This window comes from Pan paniscus, chromosome 1, assembly GCF_029289425.2.
Source record: "Pan paniscus chromosome 1, NHGRI_mPanPan1-v2.0_pri, whole genome shotgun sequence".
Classification (NCBI taxonomy): domain Eukaryota; kingdom Metazoa; phylum Chordata; class Mammalia; order Primates; family Hominidae; genus Pan; species Pan paniscus.
The window spans coordinates 220,555,689-220,572,068 of NC_073249.2; the positions used below are offsets into that span (position 1 = coordinate 220,555,689).

Sequence of the window (16,380 nt, forward strand, 5' to 3'; positions counted from 1 at the left end):
AACCTAGAAACACCCTGGGGCCTGCCTAGCACTGGCCAGCTCTGTACTCCCACCCCGTACCTTTCCTCCTCACCCCCAGTCTTCTACACTGAGCATCTTCTCTCCTTTCTAGGCTCCCTGACGTTAGAGGACAGGGGTGGGTCTCCCTGCCGTTCCGCACCCCTGCGTCCTTACCCCCCTCCTGTTTATGGTCAGGGCTCACTGGACAGGCCATCCTGAGGGCTGGTGGTGATGAGATGGGGCAGCCAAGGGGGTCCTGCCAGCAACAGCCCAGGAGCAGAAGACATGAGCTCTAGAAACAGGCTTCAGATGCCTGGAGACTCATTCATTCCTTCACAATCTCTATCCCCCTCTGTGACATGTCCGGCACTTTGCCAGCCCCGGGGATACTATGGTGATCAAGAAGATAGTCCCTGACCCCATGGGACAGGCGAATGGGGAAGCAGTGATGGCCAGAGATCAATGACAAGTTGACCAGACAGGGACACCATGCTAAGCAGATAATGCTGGAGCCTGGGGAAGGGCTTCAGAGGCACAGGGACAGCACAGAGGCTGTCCCAAGGGTTTCTTGGGGGATTTTTGAGCCCCTGAAATTGGAAGGAAATTATGTGCACGTACCTTTTCTGGGCACAGGGTAGATGGCTCTGTTTTACATTCTCAAAGGCATTTGTGCTGATTATTGTTAGATTGACCTCCCATCACCACCCCATCTCCCTCCGCCCCTGCCAGGCTTTCTCCAGCCTTCTGCCCCCTGCCCCGGGCCCCCAGGAGGATGGAGCCTGTGTGTGGGTTGCATTGCCTGGGCTCTCCTGGCTTCTGGTTGGCTTGGGCTATGGGAGGCATGGGCAGGTGCAGAGAGGCCGCCTTGCTGCAGAGATGGTCTCTGGCCCCAGCTCTTACCAGCTCTAGTCACCCTTTGGGCTGAGGGTGGTGGCCGCTTCCCACTGTGGCCAGTCCTGGATACATCGCCTGGGCCTGGCTTATTCCTGCCCTAAATCGTGCTCTCATCACATTCGCTTCAAAATCCCAGTCAAGGGTGCCTGTGTCCCTGTCCTATATCAGGTCCCTGAGCCAAAGGAGGTGACGTTCTAATAGACTATCGGGGATCTGCTTCTTCACAGCCGAGGAAACTGAGGCCTAGAGTAAGGACATGACCTGCTCAAGGTCACCCCAAGGCTGACTCCGAGTCCAGTGCTCCTCAGGCCATCTCACTCTCCTTGGGGACCTGGGGGGCGGCTTTCTCACCTGGGCAGTAGCAGCGCAGCACCCCAGGCTGAATCAGGGATGCAGGCACTGAGATCTGGTCAAACAGGCAGCTGTAGTTATTGCTGGCTTCTTGCCACGGGCCTGTGATGAGGACCTTCACTCCTCCCTGCAGGGAACAGAGAGGGGAACAGAGTTGGAGTGTGAGCCACTGAGGGAGGCAGCATGGGGAAGCCCCCCTGAGGCTGCATTGCTCAGATAGGGGTCTGTACCCCTCGCCCCATGCAGATTCCCAGGCCCTCACTCCAGGGATTGCAGTGAGCCCCGACTTCTGAGAACCACAGCTCCAGGACTACAGCAAGAGGAGAGCCCAAGGCACTCCTTCCCCAGCCCCTCAGGAAGCCCCAGGACCCGCAGCTCCAACCCCTGACCTTCTCCCTTTTGTGTAACTCGCAGATCCAGGCAGGAGGGAGTGCAGAGTTTTGCAAACCCTTTCAGCCTACGATGCCCCTGAGAACTGGCCTGGAAGGAAGCCGAGGGCAGGGAGGGGACTTGCTCTGTCATTCACTTGTGGACAGATTGAGGGAACTCCAAGTTTTGAAAACAGGCCTGAGCATCTCTGTGTCAGCCCAGGGACCAGAAGTTCTTGTGGGGAGTTGAGGAGAGACCCAGGATCCCCAGGCTGTGGGGATGGCAAGGTGAGGGGCTGGAGCAGGACAGGTTGAAGAGCCCGATGAAGAAACAGAGGAGCTAAAGGAGCTAAGTGAAGGAGACGCTCAGAGACTGCCCTGGGAGCTGAGTTTGGGGCTCAGAGCTTGGGGCTGGGAGTGGAACAGGGCTGAGCATCTGCCCCCTCCCCCAACCCTGTGCTATCAAAGGTCCTTGAGTCTGTGTCCCTGCCTACACAGCTAGCCTGGGGTCCCACAAGCAAGCAGTGACCATGCAGCCTGGCTGGGAGCAGCCTCAAATGACCTTCCTCAGCTCCAGGGGGGAGGACCCCACCCCCAGGAACCTCCCAGGGCGCCCAGGGGCAGGAGAGCATCGGAAGGGCTGGGGTACTCCCTGACTCCCCGTTCCGACCAGCTTGGGGCTGCTGCAGAAAGTGGAGGAGGAGGGTGGCCTCATGTCCGGGGCCCTGGCAGTCCTGCTTCATGGCCATTGTCCTGCTTAGTGATGAGAGAGGGAGGTGCGAGGTGGACAGCACCTTGGAGGTCCCCTACTTACGGCTTAGCCGAGGAGAGGGGCTGGTCACTGAGTAGAGGGAGGCTCTCCCTGGGGATGAGGAAGGTAGGGGTGCCGGCCTCCCGGACTCTCCTCGCTAACCTTGGGTGGACCCACCCCAGAGGCGCCATCCACCCCACCCCCAAACCAGTAAACACCTTTCCCTGCAGGGGGGCGGAGAGCTGCTAGGTCAGGGCGGAGAGCACCACCTAGTGTCCAGGCTGGAGAAGGCCGCCAGGCAGGCTGGAGCCTGGGAGATGGGGGTGAGGAGCTGCTGTGAGCCCACCTTCCCCACTGCTCCAGGCCAGAGAAGTGATTCCCTACCCCCCAACTCCGTGCCAACCAGATGCTCCCTCCTGGTCAGTCACTCATTCTTGCTTGGCCTCTCCTGGGCCCTGGCCCACCCCTGCCCCGGAGGGAGCCCCGGCCTCTACAAGGAGCCTGCCCTAGGCGCCCCACAATGTTCCTGGAACCCAGGTCTGGCCCAGGGCATCTGCAGCAGGAGTGAGTGTTTCCAGGGATGAGGTGGAAGTAGCTCCTCCCATTGCCCAGCCAGGAAAAGAGACTTCTTCCATGGAAGGGGCTCTCCCAGGCTGGAAAGCATATTCCACCCCTGCTCTTGCATGAGCCTGGCTCTGGCCTGGGAGGTCACTTTACTGCTACGGCAGCAGAGAGAGCTCAGGACTGAGAAACAAAAGCAGGAGGTCTGCTCCTGCGCCTCAGTAGCTGTGTGTCCTCAGGCAAGTGGCCCAGCCTCTCTGGGTGGCATCTCCTCACTAGGGGCCCTTCTGACCACAGCATCCCTTGTTCTGATGCCCAGGGATATTTGCAGCTCCATGGAAGTGGTGGGGCATTGGGGGGAGTGGGTGCCTGGCTGAGAAGAGTGCTGGCGGACAGGTGGAGCCTGACTTTGGGATGTCTGGAAGCACCAGAAGGCCAGCTCAGGGCACCATCCCCCAGGATCCTGGGAAGTGGAAGAGCAGTGACTTCAAAAGGCCACAGACAGTTACCATGTGAGAAAAAGGGAAAAAATAATAACCGCAATCAACAGCTGCTAGCATGAGGCTGGGGCTGCTGCCGGGAACAAAGAACTGCAGAAATTACTGGAGAACATCAGGACCTTCTCCATGGAAACCGCCGCAGGACAGCTCAGCATCCATCCATTCAAGGGATGGTTCCCATGGCAACAGCCCGCCTGGCTGCGCTGAACTGGTGGTGATGCGCGTGCCTGAGGCTGTAATTGCAGCCTCTTCTGCTGCTGCAGCAGGAGTGTCAGTGGTGGGAGATGACGCAGGAGGGTTTGGGGGGTGGGGAGGGGGCACGAAATGCCATCTGAGGTCTCTGAGTCCTGAGATAAAGGACCCATGTCTGATGCAGCCAGGGCAGATGCTGGGGCATAGGGGGACGCCTCTGGGGTGTGTGTGTGTGTGTGTGTGTGTGTGTGTGTGAGAGAGAGAGAGACCAGCTGCAGCTGGAGGTGAAGGGGTGGACAGAGATAGGAGAAATGGGAGCAGCCTGTGGGAGGGAGGGCCACTCAGAGAAGAGACAGCAGGATGGCCCTGGCCATCGCATTCCTGCTAGGTGGATGCATTGAGGTTTAGAGCTGGGTGGGGGTGCTGAGTAACCGTTTAGCCAAACCCCATTTTGCAGACTGGGAAGCAGGTCCCAGGCCGACGAGCCTGCCTGTAGAGCCCTCCCTGAGCTTGGCAGAACCCGGCCAGATTGGACTCCTGATGCAGTCAGTGCACAGACAGGCTGGCAGGGAGGGGACAGGACGAGGGCCAGACAAAGGGAGAGAAGTGTCAGGAGAGAAGGTGCTCTCTCCTGTAGAACCCAGGATGGGGGCACCCCTGCTGTGGTGTGGAGACAGTGGCCTGGGTAGGAGAGGACAGCAAGGAGGAAGGGGCCATTCACAACCTCTGAGGCCTCACTGTGTGGCCAGGTGGGGCCCCAAAGGGCCTAGCTGGGTGGCTTATGCGCATTTTCCAAATCAAGCTGAATTTCAGCAGCTTTTGGTTGTGGGTAACTGGAAGCATTGAGGGCTTCTGGGAAAGCAAGGCTGGCCGCTCCCTCTGCTGGGCTGCCAGACTGCCAGGCTGCCATTGCGTTCCTGTTCCTGGGCCGCCCTCGTGTGGCGAGCTGCTGAACTGCAGGCCCAGAAAGGACAGAAGGAGTCAGGCCTGCTAATGTCCCACTCGCCAGGACACCCAGGAGGCTGGGGTGTGGGTCTGTACCCAGCCCAGGGCCTGTCTGACAGGCCAGGACCTCGGGAAAAGAGGGGACCCTCCTCCCACCTCCTGGCTTCTGCAAGACATTAAGGGCTCCAGGGCGCCTCTAAGTGTCCCGAGGACCAAATCTCCCAGGTCCTAGGACTGGGAGTGCCTCGAGGCCACCCCCTCTCAGCCATTTACACGTAAGGAAACTGAGCCCCAGAGAGTCAGGTCTCAAGGAGCCAGGACCAGAAGACAGCTCTGACCGTCCCCCTGCACCCTGATCCTGGCCTCCCTCCCTGTCCCTTTGCATCGCTTTCTTAAGCCCAGGGTCAGGGGGCACGGGGAAGATGCCCAACTGGCCTTCATGGGGTGGGGTGGGGGGTGTGGTGGGCACTCCGAAGGTGCCACTGAGCTCAGAGTCACTGATAAGAGTAGGAGGTCAGGGCCGGGTGTGGTGGCTCATGCCCGAAATCCCAGCACTTCGGGAGGCTGAGGTGGGCGGATCACTGGAGGCCAGGAGGTCAAGACCAGCCTGGGAAACATGGTGAAACCCCGTCTCTACTAAAAATACAAAAATTAGCTGGATGCAGCAGGGTGTGCCTGTAACCCCAGCTACTCGGCAGGCTGAGGCAGGAGAATCGCTTGAACCTGGGAGGCGGAGGTTTCAGTGAGCCGAGATGGCGCCATTGCACTCCAGCCTGGGCAAAAAGAGTGAAATTCCTTCTCAAAAACAAAACAAAACAAAACAACAACAGCAGGGGGGTCAGAAACACGGTCACACCAACCTATACCAAGAGGAAGCCGAGTCTGATCCTTCAGGGCTCTTCCTATCGGGGATGGGAGAGCTGGGGGTGTCTGTACGCAGATTTTCTTAGCTTTGCCAGCGGGGAAGAAGGGTGAGGAAGTATGAGCCCCCTTCTTTGGTGTTCTCCAGCCGAGTGGGCCGTGGGCAGCCACCTCCCGGGCAGTGTCCAATCAGGGCCCGTGGTGCATGTGCTGGTCCCTGAGCACCCAGATGGGCTGGGTAGAGGTCAGGATGCACGTGCTTGTCTGCACTAGGTTATTTAGGGAAAGCCTGGGCCACTCTGTCCCCTTCCTGTGCTATTCTGCTCTACAGAAAAAGCAGAGATTCCTCTACTGCTTGTGTCCCTCAGGCAAGATGCTTTGGTCTTTGGAGTAGTGGTTCTCAAAGTCAGATCCCCGGGAGCTGAGGCGGCCTGGGGGCTGGGGGAGGGTGCACGTTGGAATCCTGCGCCCTATGACCTGTGTTGAATTTGCAGAAGGCCAGGTTTACTTAAGAAGGATCTTCAGGATGACTCTTCAGAAGCTGTGCCCTGTTCAGTTTTGAGAGAGATTTTTGGTTTTTGTTTTTGTTTGGCTTAGAGAAGTAGGGTGAAGGCAGTGGATGTAGATGATCTATGATGGTGACTTTTTCTTTTTTCTTTTTTTTTTTAAGACAGTTTCATTCTTGTCGCCCAGGCTGGAGTGCAGTGGCGTGATCTCGACTCACTGCAACCTCCACCTCCCGGGTTCAAGTGATTCTCCTGCCTCAGCCTCCCGAGTAGCTGGGATTACAGGCACGTGCCACTACGCCCAGTTAATTTTTTGTATTTTTAGTAGAGACGGGGTTTCACCATGTTGGCCAGGCTAGTCTCGAACTCCTGACCTCAGGTGATCCACCCACCTTGGCCTCCCAAAGTGCTGGGATTATGGGCATGAGCCACTGAGCCCGGCCAATGGTGACTTTTGAATTTTTTTAAGCAACCCTGGGACCCCTTTTCAAAAAAAAGCAAAGCAAAACATAGATGGACTCAACACATAAATTGAGAAACGGCAGACGACTCTGGCTGGAGCTGGGGGAGCATTTTGCTTCCAAGGATACCCTGACTTTTTCTCTTTTTTTTTGAGACAGGGTTTCACTCTGTCATCCGGACTGGAGTGCAGTGGTACAACCACAGCTCACTGCAGCCTCAACCTCTTGGGCTCAAGTGCTCCTCCGGACTCAGCCTCCAGAATAGCTGGGACCATAGGCATGCCCCACCACACCTGGCTTATTTTTTAAATATTTTGTTGAAACCAGGTCTCACTATGTTGCCCAGGTTGGTTTGGAACACCTTGGCTCAGATGATCCTCCTGCCTCGGCCTCCCAAAGTTCTGGGATTACAGGTTTGAGCCATGGCACCCGGCCAAGGACCCCCTGACTTTAAAGCTACTTGCCCCAGTGAAGTTTGAGAACCACTGCGTGAAAGACGGAGGTGTTCAAGCGCCGTGGGGACACAAGGAAGGGAAAGCGTCATCTTTGTGGTCCAGAGCTTCCTCTGAAGGGCAGCCACAGGCATCCCTTAGCTTCAGGGTGGCGCAGGGGCCGGCGAGGTGGGTGGGAGGGGAGGTGACAGGTGGTGGCAGTGGCGGCAGCTTACCTCTGGGTAAGACCACTCTGGGGAGTAGTCGGTCACCATGAACACCCGTCCGCTCTGCTGCAGCATGCCCAGGGTGCCCTGGGCCGAGGCGGCCGAGACCACCTCGGCGACGTGCATGTAGGCCATGGTGCTGGCCCCGCCCTCCGAGCTGCTCAGCTGCAGGCTACCCTGCTGGGGGCTACAGCAGGGGAGGCACATCTCTGCCTGGGTGAAGTGGGCCCGCGCCCCGTCCTCTGACTGTGAGAGTGCCGTGCTGTCCCCCGACACCAGCTGGTGCCCATAGATGGTGCTGCTGCCCCCCTCCACGGAGATGAAGTCGTTGATCAGGTCGGAGAACTGGTTGCTGAAGGAGATGTCAAAGTGGTCCAGGCTGAGCTCCATGTTGGAGGCGTTGCCGAGGCTGGGCTGGGCCACGGGGTAGAGTCCCTGCACCACGTTGCCCGGGAGGATGGGGACGCCGCCGGCGCTTCGGATTACCCCGTTGGTCTCCGGCTGCAGGTAGTGCTCAGAGCTGCAGGCCTGCAGCTCCCCAGACTTGAGCAGGACCTCGCTCCCTTCCGCCGCCTGCGAGGTCTCCATGGTGACCTCCCCTTCTGCCGTCATGGCCTGGAAGTTGGCCTGGAACTGCATGAGGTGGAGGGAGGAGGTGGACTCGATCCGCGTCTCCACGTGACCGCTGCAGGAGCTGGTTTGGGACGAGGCCTCCGTTTTCACCGTGGGCATCACGAAGGTGCCCCCAGAGTCACTCAGGCTGCTGTGGGTGTTCTGCTCAACGGGGAGGGGTTTGCTGGCGTCCTGCAGGAAGAAGCTCGGGGAGGGGGTCTGGTGGATGTGGGGGCTGTGGCCCGTCTGGCTGAAGCTGGACGTGTAGTCCTTGTTGGAGTCGATGGCGCTGAAGTCCATCTGCTCCAGGGTGGTGCTGGGACTCAGGCCGCCGCCCGACGGCAGGAGGCTGGAGCCGGCGGTCAGGGTGAGGGAGCTGGCTGCCACAGCCGCCGCGGAGGAGGAGTACGCTTCTTTGGCCATCTGCTGCTCGAAGGAGGTGTCCTCGGTCTTGATCTCCTTGGTGAGGACGGTGGTAAAGCTGAAGCTCCGCTCCCCGGGCGGCGAGTGCCGGATGTTGGAGCTGACCATCTCGGCTTTCAGGCCTCCACCCCCGTACGTCTGGCCCTGCTTTGGGTTATTAAGGAAACAGTCGGGGTCAAAGTTCATGGTGGTTTCTGGAATCTTCCGGCCACCGTCGAGGGTGGTGGAGAGGACCAGCTCTTCGGACACGTTGGTGGGCAGCATGGACAGGCTCTCCGAGCTGCCCGTGGTGGGAAAGGCGAACTTGTGGCCGTCGGAGCTCACGGCCAGGACGAGGCCCTGAGAGGCGTCAGGTGACAGGAGGTGGTGGTTGGGGCCAGCGGTGGGGGACATGGTGTACACGGCCTCATTGGTGACCTCTGACATGAACACCGTGGCGCTCTGGGACAAGCTCCCCATCACAGAGGCCACCGCCATACCGGACACACCTGTGACCACCGGGCTGTCCACCATGTCCGGGTCGCTGTTGAGCCCGCTGCTGATGGACACAGGGGAGCTCTGGGTGGTGTCGGGGACTTCCACCTGGTTGGTGGAGGAGACCTCGGTGCTGCTCTGGTGCAGGAGCACGGGCTTGGCCACCTTGCCGTTCCTCTTCTCGCGGCTGGAGCCCTTGCTGTGGCTGTGCTCGTGCTTGCCCTCCGACACGTCATTGTGCTGCACCTCCGAGTGGCTCCCGTACCCCCCTGTCCGTGGCTCCACCTTGGGCGAGATGATGCGGTGTTTGGCGCTGTTACACTTGTGATGCACGCTGCCGCCAGCTCCTGCGGAGATCGGAACACAACATGCGCACGCACACGCAGGCACACACGTGCACACACACATGCACACACAAAAGAGAGTCAGAGCTAGGACCGTGGTGGACCTGCCCCACAGCGGCTGGGGCCCCTGGCAAAGTCCAGGCCCGGTGCCCCAGGCAGGCCACAGACCCTCAGCCCTTGGACACGTACCCCAAGCCCGGGGGCCGTCCCACGCCCCTTTGACCCTCCTCCAAAGATCAGAGGGGCTTTGGCCTTGATGCTCTTTTCGAATAGGAAGCATGTGGGAAGTTGGGAAGGAGAAGGTGGAGAGAATGTCAACACCCAGGAAAGTCCCCTCCGCCATCAGAGACAGATACCACTCATCTGGAAGGCCTTTTGCTGGCAAGAGGGAATCAGCCTGGTGAGAGTGGCTACGTTCGTATCCTGCCCCACCTCCCCTCCCCAACTTCCCACAGCTGCTCAGGCCATGCCCCAATGAGGAGCCACCCCTGGGGCCTGGCAACCAGAGGTCAATGGGGAGGTGATGGAAATGCAGTCTCGGGACCAGCTCTCAGGCCCCAGGACCAAAGAGGGTTCTCGACCCTGCTCCAGAGGCGGAAAGGTACCTAAGCCCAGGCCTACCCTCAGCTCTCTGGGGTACAAAAATCCTTCTAGGTCCTAAGTAGGGACAGAGCCCTTGCTCCTCATTTCAGACGTACAAGCCTCAGGAGCCCAGCGTTTCTGAGCTTGGCAAAGCCTCCCTGGCAGCTCCTCCAGCCCCGGCAGCCAGGACAGCTTTTCTCTCCCTCCCATCCGATATTTTCACCATTTTCATTTCATCTGATAAGGATCACTTTGCTTTTGATGAAAGGGCGAATTCTCCCTGATCCTGTTACGGCCTCACCACCAAGACTCCTCAATGCACCAAGACTGCGCAGAGAAGTGACATGACCCTCTAATGGGACTATCTAATTAAGTCAGCCTGGGGAGAGGAGAACACACATTTCAAAGAGCAAATACCATTATCAGAAAAACAGACACATTAGGAAGGAGAGCGCGGGACGATTCATGTTCTTGGAGGAGACAGAGGTTAAAGAAAGAGGTTGCGCCTGCGTGGTGTCACTGACGCAGGGCACGTCTCCCTCAAGACCCCAGTGCCCTCTGGCAGAGGATGCCCAAGAGCGTGGGCCTGACAGAGAGGCCCCGAGCCCCAGAGCTCCTTGCTTCCCCAACTCTGCTGCCCCCAGTTCTTGTCCCATGGAGGAAGCTGTCCCTCTGGACACTGCTCCCTCCTGCCCAGAGCGGACTGCCAGCCAGTTGCAGGACAGGACGAGGCGGAAGGCCTGCCTTGTGTCTGTGCTGGGTGTGGCGGTGTCGCCCAGTCCCTGACTGTCCCCCTCCTCCCTCACTAGATGTCATGGCTACTCCCACAGAGGACAGCCATGACGGCTGCCTGGTAGGGCCCCTCTGTCCCCGTGGCGCCCGCCTGCCCCGGGAGCCCCGGCTCACCCAGGCTGCCGGTGCAGAGGCAGTTGTGGGTCCGCGGCTGGGGCTTGGTCTGGTGGCTGTCGAGGATCTGCTGCACCAGCTGTTCCACCGAGAAGCCTGAGCTGCTGTTCCCATTGCTGCAGGTCCACTTGATGCCATGGACTGTGAAGAGAGAGGCAGGGGGGCTGTCAGAGCCCGTGGGTGCAGAGGGGACCTGGGTGGGGCCAAGGGGTAGGACCCAGGCCCTCCCTGAGGGCAGCCCTCTCTCTGCTGGGGAGCTGGCTCCTGGGGCGAATTGATGAGTAGGAGAGGAGGAGGGGAAGGGAGGCCAGGCTGCCCCCGCCAGACCCCCTGCTCCCATCGGGGGTTCTGAGCTCTTTAGCTCCCCCTCACTATGGTGCAGCCCAGGGAGTGGACCGCATAGAGTTCTGCTTTTGTTTCCCTAAAGTCAGAGTGCACGAGGCGGCTCTTCCAGGGGTGCTGGAATGGAAGAGAAAGGGAACAAGGACAGAAGGAGAGTGGACAGGAGGCTGAGGGACTTCCCAGCCTGTGAGCTTCTTGTGGAGACTCAGGATAGAGGTGGTGGACCAACAAGCACCGAGCCGGGAGGACCAATGCCTCTCCCAGGAGTGTGTGGGGAGGTGGCCCCACCCTGGGGGGTAAGACTCTGGCTTCCTGCCCTCACCAGACTTCTTTGCCCCAAAGGGAGTGCAGATGCAGGAGAGGCCAGGGGAGATGGGGACGGGACTGAAGGGCCCACGTGGCCTGGACAGCAGGTAGCTCAGTGCCCAGTGCTGACTGATGGCAGCCATCTGAACAGCCACCCCGGGAGCTGGGCTCAACCTTCCTCCCTGCACTTTTGCAGTTCCTGGAGTTGGGATTGGGGTTTCCCCACCTGCCTGGCAGGATGGGGGCTGGAAGTCTAAACCGACTTTTCCAGCAGAGCAGTTTTCGCAGCTGGAGCAGACCCGGCCAAGGGGTCGCTAAGTCCTGAGTCCAGCACATGGAGCAATCCAGCTGTCTCTAGTGGGGCCAGGCTCAGAGGCAGTGGATTCGCAGCTTTGGGGCTGGGGCTGGAGCTGGTGCTGGGGATCCAGGTGCGGAGGAGCCGGGCACAGGGTCGAGATACGGAGAGGTCAGTGGCTTTATTGATACAAGAGCAATGTCCTTCCTCCTTTGGCTGAAGCTCCTCTCCCACCAGCTCCAGGGGGACAGCCGCTAACCCTCGCAGCACTGGCCCCAGTTCTGTGGAGGGCTCTAGAAGGTAGGGGGACAAGGACAGCGTCGACATGGCAGGTAGGAGCTGGCTCGGTTCAGACATGGATTTGAGTCCAAGTTTTACTTATTTATTTTTTTTGAAACAGGTGTCACTCTGTTGCTCAGGCTGGAGTGCTGTGGTATAAACACGACTCACTGTAGACTCGGCCTCGTGGGTTCAAGTGATCCTCCCGCCTCAGCCCCCTGAGTAGCTGGGACTATAGGCATGTGTCACTACACTTGGATATTAAAAAAAAAATTATTTGTAGAGGCCAGGCGCAGTGGCTCACACCTATAATCCTAATACTTTGGAAGGCCAAAGTGGGCGGATCACCTGAGGTCAGGAGTTTGAGACCAGCCTGACCAACATGGTGAAACCTGTCTCTACTAAAAATACAAAATTAGCTGGGCGTGGTGGCACATGCCTGTAATCCCAGCTACCTGGGGGGCTGAGGCAAAAGAATCGTCTGGGAGGCAGAGGTTGCAGTGAGCCGAGATTGCACCATTGCACTCCAGCCTGGGGAATGAGAGCAAAACTCTGTCTCAAAACAAACAAACAAAAAAAATTATTTGTAGAGACAAGGGTCTCACTATGTTACCCAGGCCGGTTTGGAACTCATGGCCTCCCAAAGTGCTGATATTATAGGTGTGAGCCATTGTACCTGGTCTGAGTCTAGGTTTTGATCTTGCTGTGTGGATTTGGGCAAGTCGCTTAGCCTCTCTGAGCCTCAGTTTCCTCACTTGTAAAGTGGGCATATAGTAGTTCCTGCCTGGAGAACTGGCCAGGAGAAAACACGATCTACATGCCTGGCACTTTGTGCATACCCAAAAAAAGGGTAGCTGTTGTCATAACATCACTAGTGATGATGGTGATGACAGTAATGACTGTGACACCCAGCAGGCAGTGCTGGCCCTGCCCTGGGGCCTGGCCGATGCTATGGGGACTGGGCTTGCGGCAGGAAGCTTCTTGCTGTGAAATCCACAGATGGCTCAGCCCCGGAACACTGCGGGTAGATCTCCGTGGTGGCCATTCATCTCAAGCCTCTGTTCCTGGGTGTAGAGCTCTCCCTTTAATTATAACTCTGATGGTTTTTCTTTTCTTCTTCTTTTTTTTGAGACAGAGTCTTGCTCTGTTGCCCAGGCTGGAGTGCGGTGGCACGATCTCGGTTCACTGCAACCTCTGCCTCCTGAGTTCAAGCGATTCTTCTGCCTCAGCCTCCTGAATAGCTGGGATTACAGGCGCCTGCCATTGGGCCTGGCTAATTTTTGTATTTTTAGTAGAGATGGGGTTTCACCATATTGGCCAGGCTGGTCTCGAACTCCTGACCTTGTGATCCACCCCCCCCCCCCCTTGGCCTCCCAAAGTGCTGGGATTACAGGCGTGAGCCACCACGCCCAGCCTCTGATAGTTTTTCAAAGGAAATCACCCATGTGTGAGGCTTGGGATCTGGCAGGAATACCTTCAGGGTGCTGCTTTCCTTCTCTGTGTGTGCTGTCGCCTGACCTGGGTGTCCGTTCCCCTTCCTTCCCCTCTGCTTCACTCTGAAGAGGCTCCTCTGAGGTCTGCAGCACCCTCTGCCTCCTGCATCTTCACTTATTCTCAGGGGGCCTGGGATTCTGGTGGGTCACTGAGGGGGATGGGTGGGGCTGAGTGGCACCTGTTTGCCAAGCCGCCATGTTCAGAACTTGTGATCGGCGAACATGTGATAGGCGCAGGCAGGCAGGTGGCAGCATTGACAGCCCACTTTTCTTCAGGTGGACAGTGCTTTCATCTTGGGCTCCGTGGAGGAATTCTCCAGCATCCCCCTAAGCACCTTGTCCCTGACAGCTGGAGGGAAGGCCCGGGCCAGGGGCTTTTAAACCTCATCATAGCTATGGGACCCTTTTCTTAAATAAACCTCTACCAAGAAATTCAATACAGAAGACAGATTACTGCAGAAAGGACCTGGTGGAGGCAAGATGAGGGGTCACAGGCTCTCTGGCCTGTCCCTATGCCCAGGGCACTCCTTGGCTACAGACATTTCCAGACTCATTTTACAGATAAGAAAACAGAGGCTCAGGAGGGGAGGTGACAGCCCAAATCACATTCCAGAGGCCACAGGGCAGGATTTGAGACTCTCCTCTGTACCGCTGCACAGGCAGTGGTCTGTTCCAGCTGTGGGTCCCCTACTCTGGCTGTACCCAGGCCCTAGATAGGAGATTCTGACGTCATGGGTCTGGGGTGGTGCCAGGTATTTTTTTTAGAGCTCTGCAGAGGCTCCTCACATGCCATTAGGATGGGAGAACACGCAGCTCTGTCTCACATGCTGTTAGGATGGGAGAACACACAGCTCTGTCCTAAGCTTAAACTCAGCAGGGAACTACAAGTCCAAGAGCAGAAACCCCTGCAGAGCTCACCACGGGAGCTTCTCCCTGTGGGAACTCTGAGCAGGTGCCCCTTGCCAAGCCAGGCCACATGTTCTCTGGGAAGATCCCTGCTGAATTTGAACTTGGCTGTCTGTGGAGATGAGCTGTTTTCAGGGCAGCCCCACCTCTGGCTTCGGCCTTCAGGCCACACCCCACTTGAGGGTCTTGGGTCTTGGCACAGTGAGGCTTTTGAATCCCCTGGCTGGCAGAGTCTCCTGGCATTTCAGATCAGGGTCCCCTCTGCTCTGACAACCGCCGATCAGGCCAGGTTTCTCCTCCAGTCCTGATGGGGGTGCGGCAGCCGCATTCTCTCTGCCTCTTGTTCTCCTCCTTATGTTGTGAAGGTTATAAAATGAAGACCCAGTGAAGGGTGACAGATTGCAAGCAGAGAGTTTCTAGATGCTTAATGCAAATTACCTACTGTCTTGGCACATCCAATATGCAGATTGTCTCCCTCCTTGCTCTGGTGTTGGGGGTGGGTGGGTGGAGAAAAGCCCCTCCTCTGAGGTGGTGAGTTGTTAGCACTGAATATCAAATAGTATCAAGACGGCTTTTAACATGTCATGCTCTGCTTCCCAACACGCAATGAATCAGTGGGAAGGGAGATTTCTATAGGGAAAAAGCGCTTTATGAAAGGAAGGTTAATAGCCACGCATGCCGGCCTCCCCCTCGGCCCCTTCCCCTTTTTAAAGCAGCAAAAGGGAAACTGCGTTAAAAGTACACTTGATCACGTGACCTCCCATGACATGTAAGGTCATGACATGTCAGGTCATGACATGTCTTGTAAGGGAGGAGGCACAGAAAGAGGAATTCCCAGAAAGGTAATGTCCTGGTGGCTCTGGGTCACATCTGTCCCCTCCTGCTCACTGTACCTCACCGGGCAGTACCTGACTCCCCGTTCTCAGGCAGAATGGCCTGAGCTGAATCCCAGACAGAGGGACCCTCTCTGCAGCTCCCCATAGTTGGAGCCTTGGTGGTGGTCCCTGGTCTGCTCAGGTGGTGGAGAGAGACCTGTATCCCCAGGAAGGCTGGATCAGGGGAAGTACCAGAGAGAAGAAAGGGCTGGCATGGGGTGGGATAAGCCAGACCCCAGCATGGGGCTCCACAAGACAGGGGCAGGCAGGATGGTCACACTGGCCACTGGGAAGCAGGATGCTGGCTCCTCGAAAGGTGTCCTCCTACAGCTACCCGAGAAGCCCTGTGGCTGCCCCATGAAACACAGGCCGGGGACTGCATTCTCTCGGACAGGGCTGCCTGCAGCGCGGCCTGTGTGAGGATCGGCCTGCAGAGCCGAGGCTGGGAGTGGCCGTCGCAGGAACCCAGGGCCCACTCCAATGCTGACCTAGCCCTCGTACAAGATGTTTACCCTAATTATGGCCCCTGGCAAGGCAGCAGCGCTTCCACTAATATGAATAATCAAAATGAAATCAATGACAACAGCGTGTGGCCCATGCTTTGGAGAGCATCTTCTGATGAACAATTTACCCAAGAGGCGGCCAACCGCTGGGCAAAGAGTAATTGAGATCTAGAAGAGAGGGCTGGGGGAAGGCGTAGGGGCTTCACCCCACATGGGGCAGGCTGCCAGCCGAGAGCCTCTTGGGTTGCAGCTGCTCCATCCCATGCCCTTGGGAAGCGGCGGAGAGCTTCAGCTACACAGGCTAAGCCTGAGCCACGGTAGGGCCGTCCTATTTTCCTCTGTCATGAACTGAATTGTGTCCCCCACCAAATCCATAGGTTGAAGCCCTAACCACCAATGTGACTGTATTTGGAAACAGACTTTTAAGGAGGTAATTACGGTTAAGTGAGGTCACATGGGTGGGACCCTATCCCAGCAGGACTGGTGTCCTTATAAGTAGAGGAGGAGACACCAGGAGTGCCCATGCCTAGATAGATGGTTATATGAGGAAGCAGTGAGAAGGTGGCTGTCTGCAACCCAGGAAGAGAGGCCCTACCAGGAACCAACCCCAATGTCCCCTTGATCTTGGACTTCCAGCCTGCAGACTGTGAGACGATCAATTTCTGTTGTTTAAGCCGCCAGTCTGTGGCACTCTGTGAGGGCAGTGTTTTAGTCTTCGTCTTTTTTGTGCTGCTACAACAGAATACCACAGACTGGGAAATTCATAAAGAACACAAGTGTATTGGCTTATAGTTTTGGAGGCTGGGAAGTCCAATATCAAGCTGCCAGTGCCTGGTGAGGGCCTTCTTTCTAGGTCATTGCATGGTGGAAGGGCGAAGAAAAAGAATCCATTCCCAGAAACCCTAAGTAAAGCAGTTAAATCCCTCCCATGGGGCCCCACCTCCAGACACAGTTGCACTGGGAATTCAATTTCAACATGAGTTTCGGAGGAA

The 16,380-nt window shown here is 57.5% G+C and overlaps 1 protein-coding gene across 16 annotated transcripts in view; it reads right to left on the reverse strand.

Annotated features, from left to right (window-relative positions):
* The window catches only part of CAMTA1 (calmodulin binding transcription activator 1), a 982,737-nt gene that overhangs the window by 99,135 nt on the left and 867,222 nt on the right, over positions 1-16,380 (reverse strand). For 14 of the 16 annotated variants that reach the window (XM_055104459.2, XM_063595030.1, XM_034954481.3 and 11 more), the window contains 3 exons: positions 10,390-10,530; positions 7,058-8,904; positions 1,246-1,372 (listed from right to left, as the gene is read on the reverse strand). In XM_055104459.2, the coding sequence (XP_054960434.1) occupies positions 1,246-1,372; positions 7,058-8,904; positions 10,390-10,530 (2,115 nt within the window). Of the gene's footprint in view, positions 1-1,245; positions 1,373-2,427; positions 2,567-7,057; positions 8,905-10,389; positions 10,531-16,380 lie in introns of those variants that run through there. The other 2 variants (XM_024929003.4, XR_008622215.1) reach the window with 2 other exon arrangements.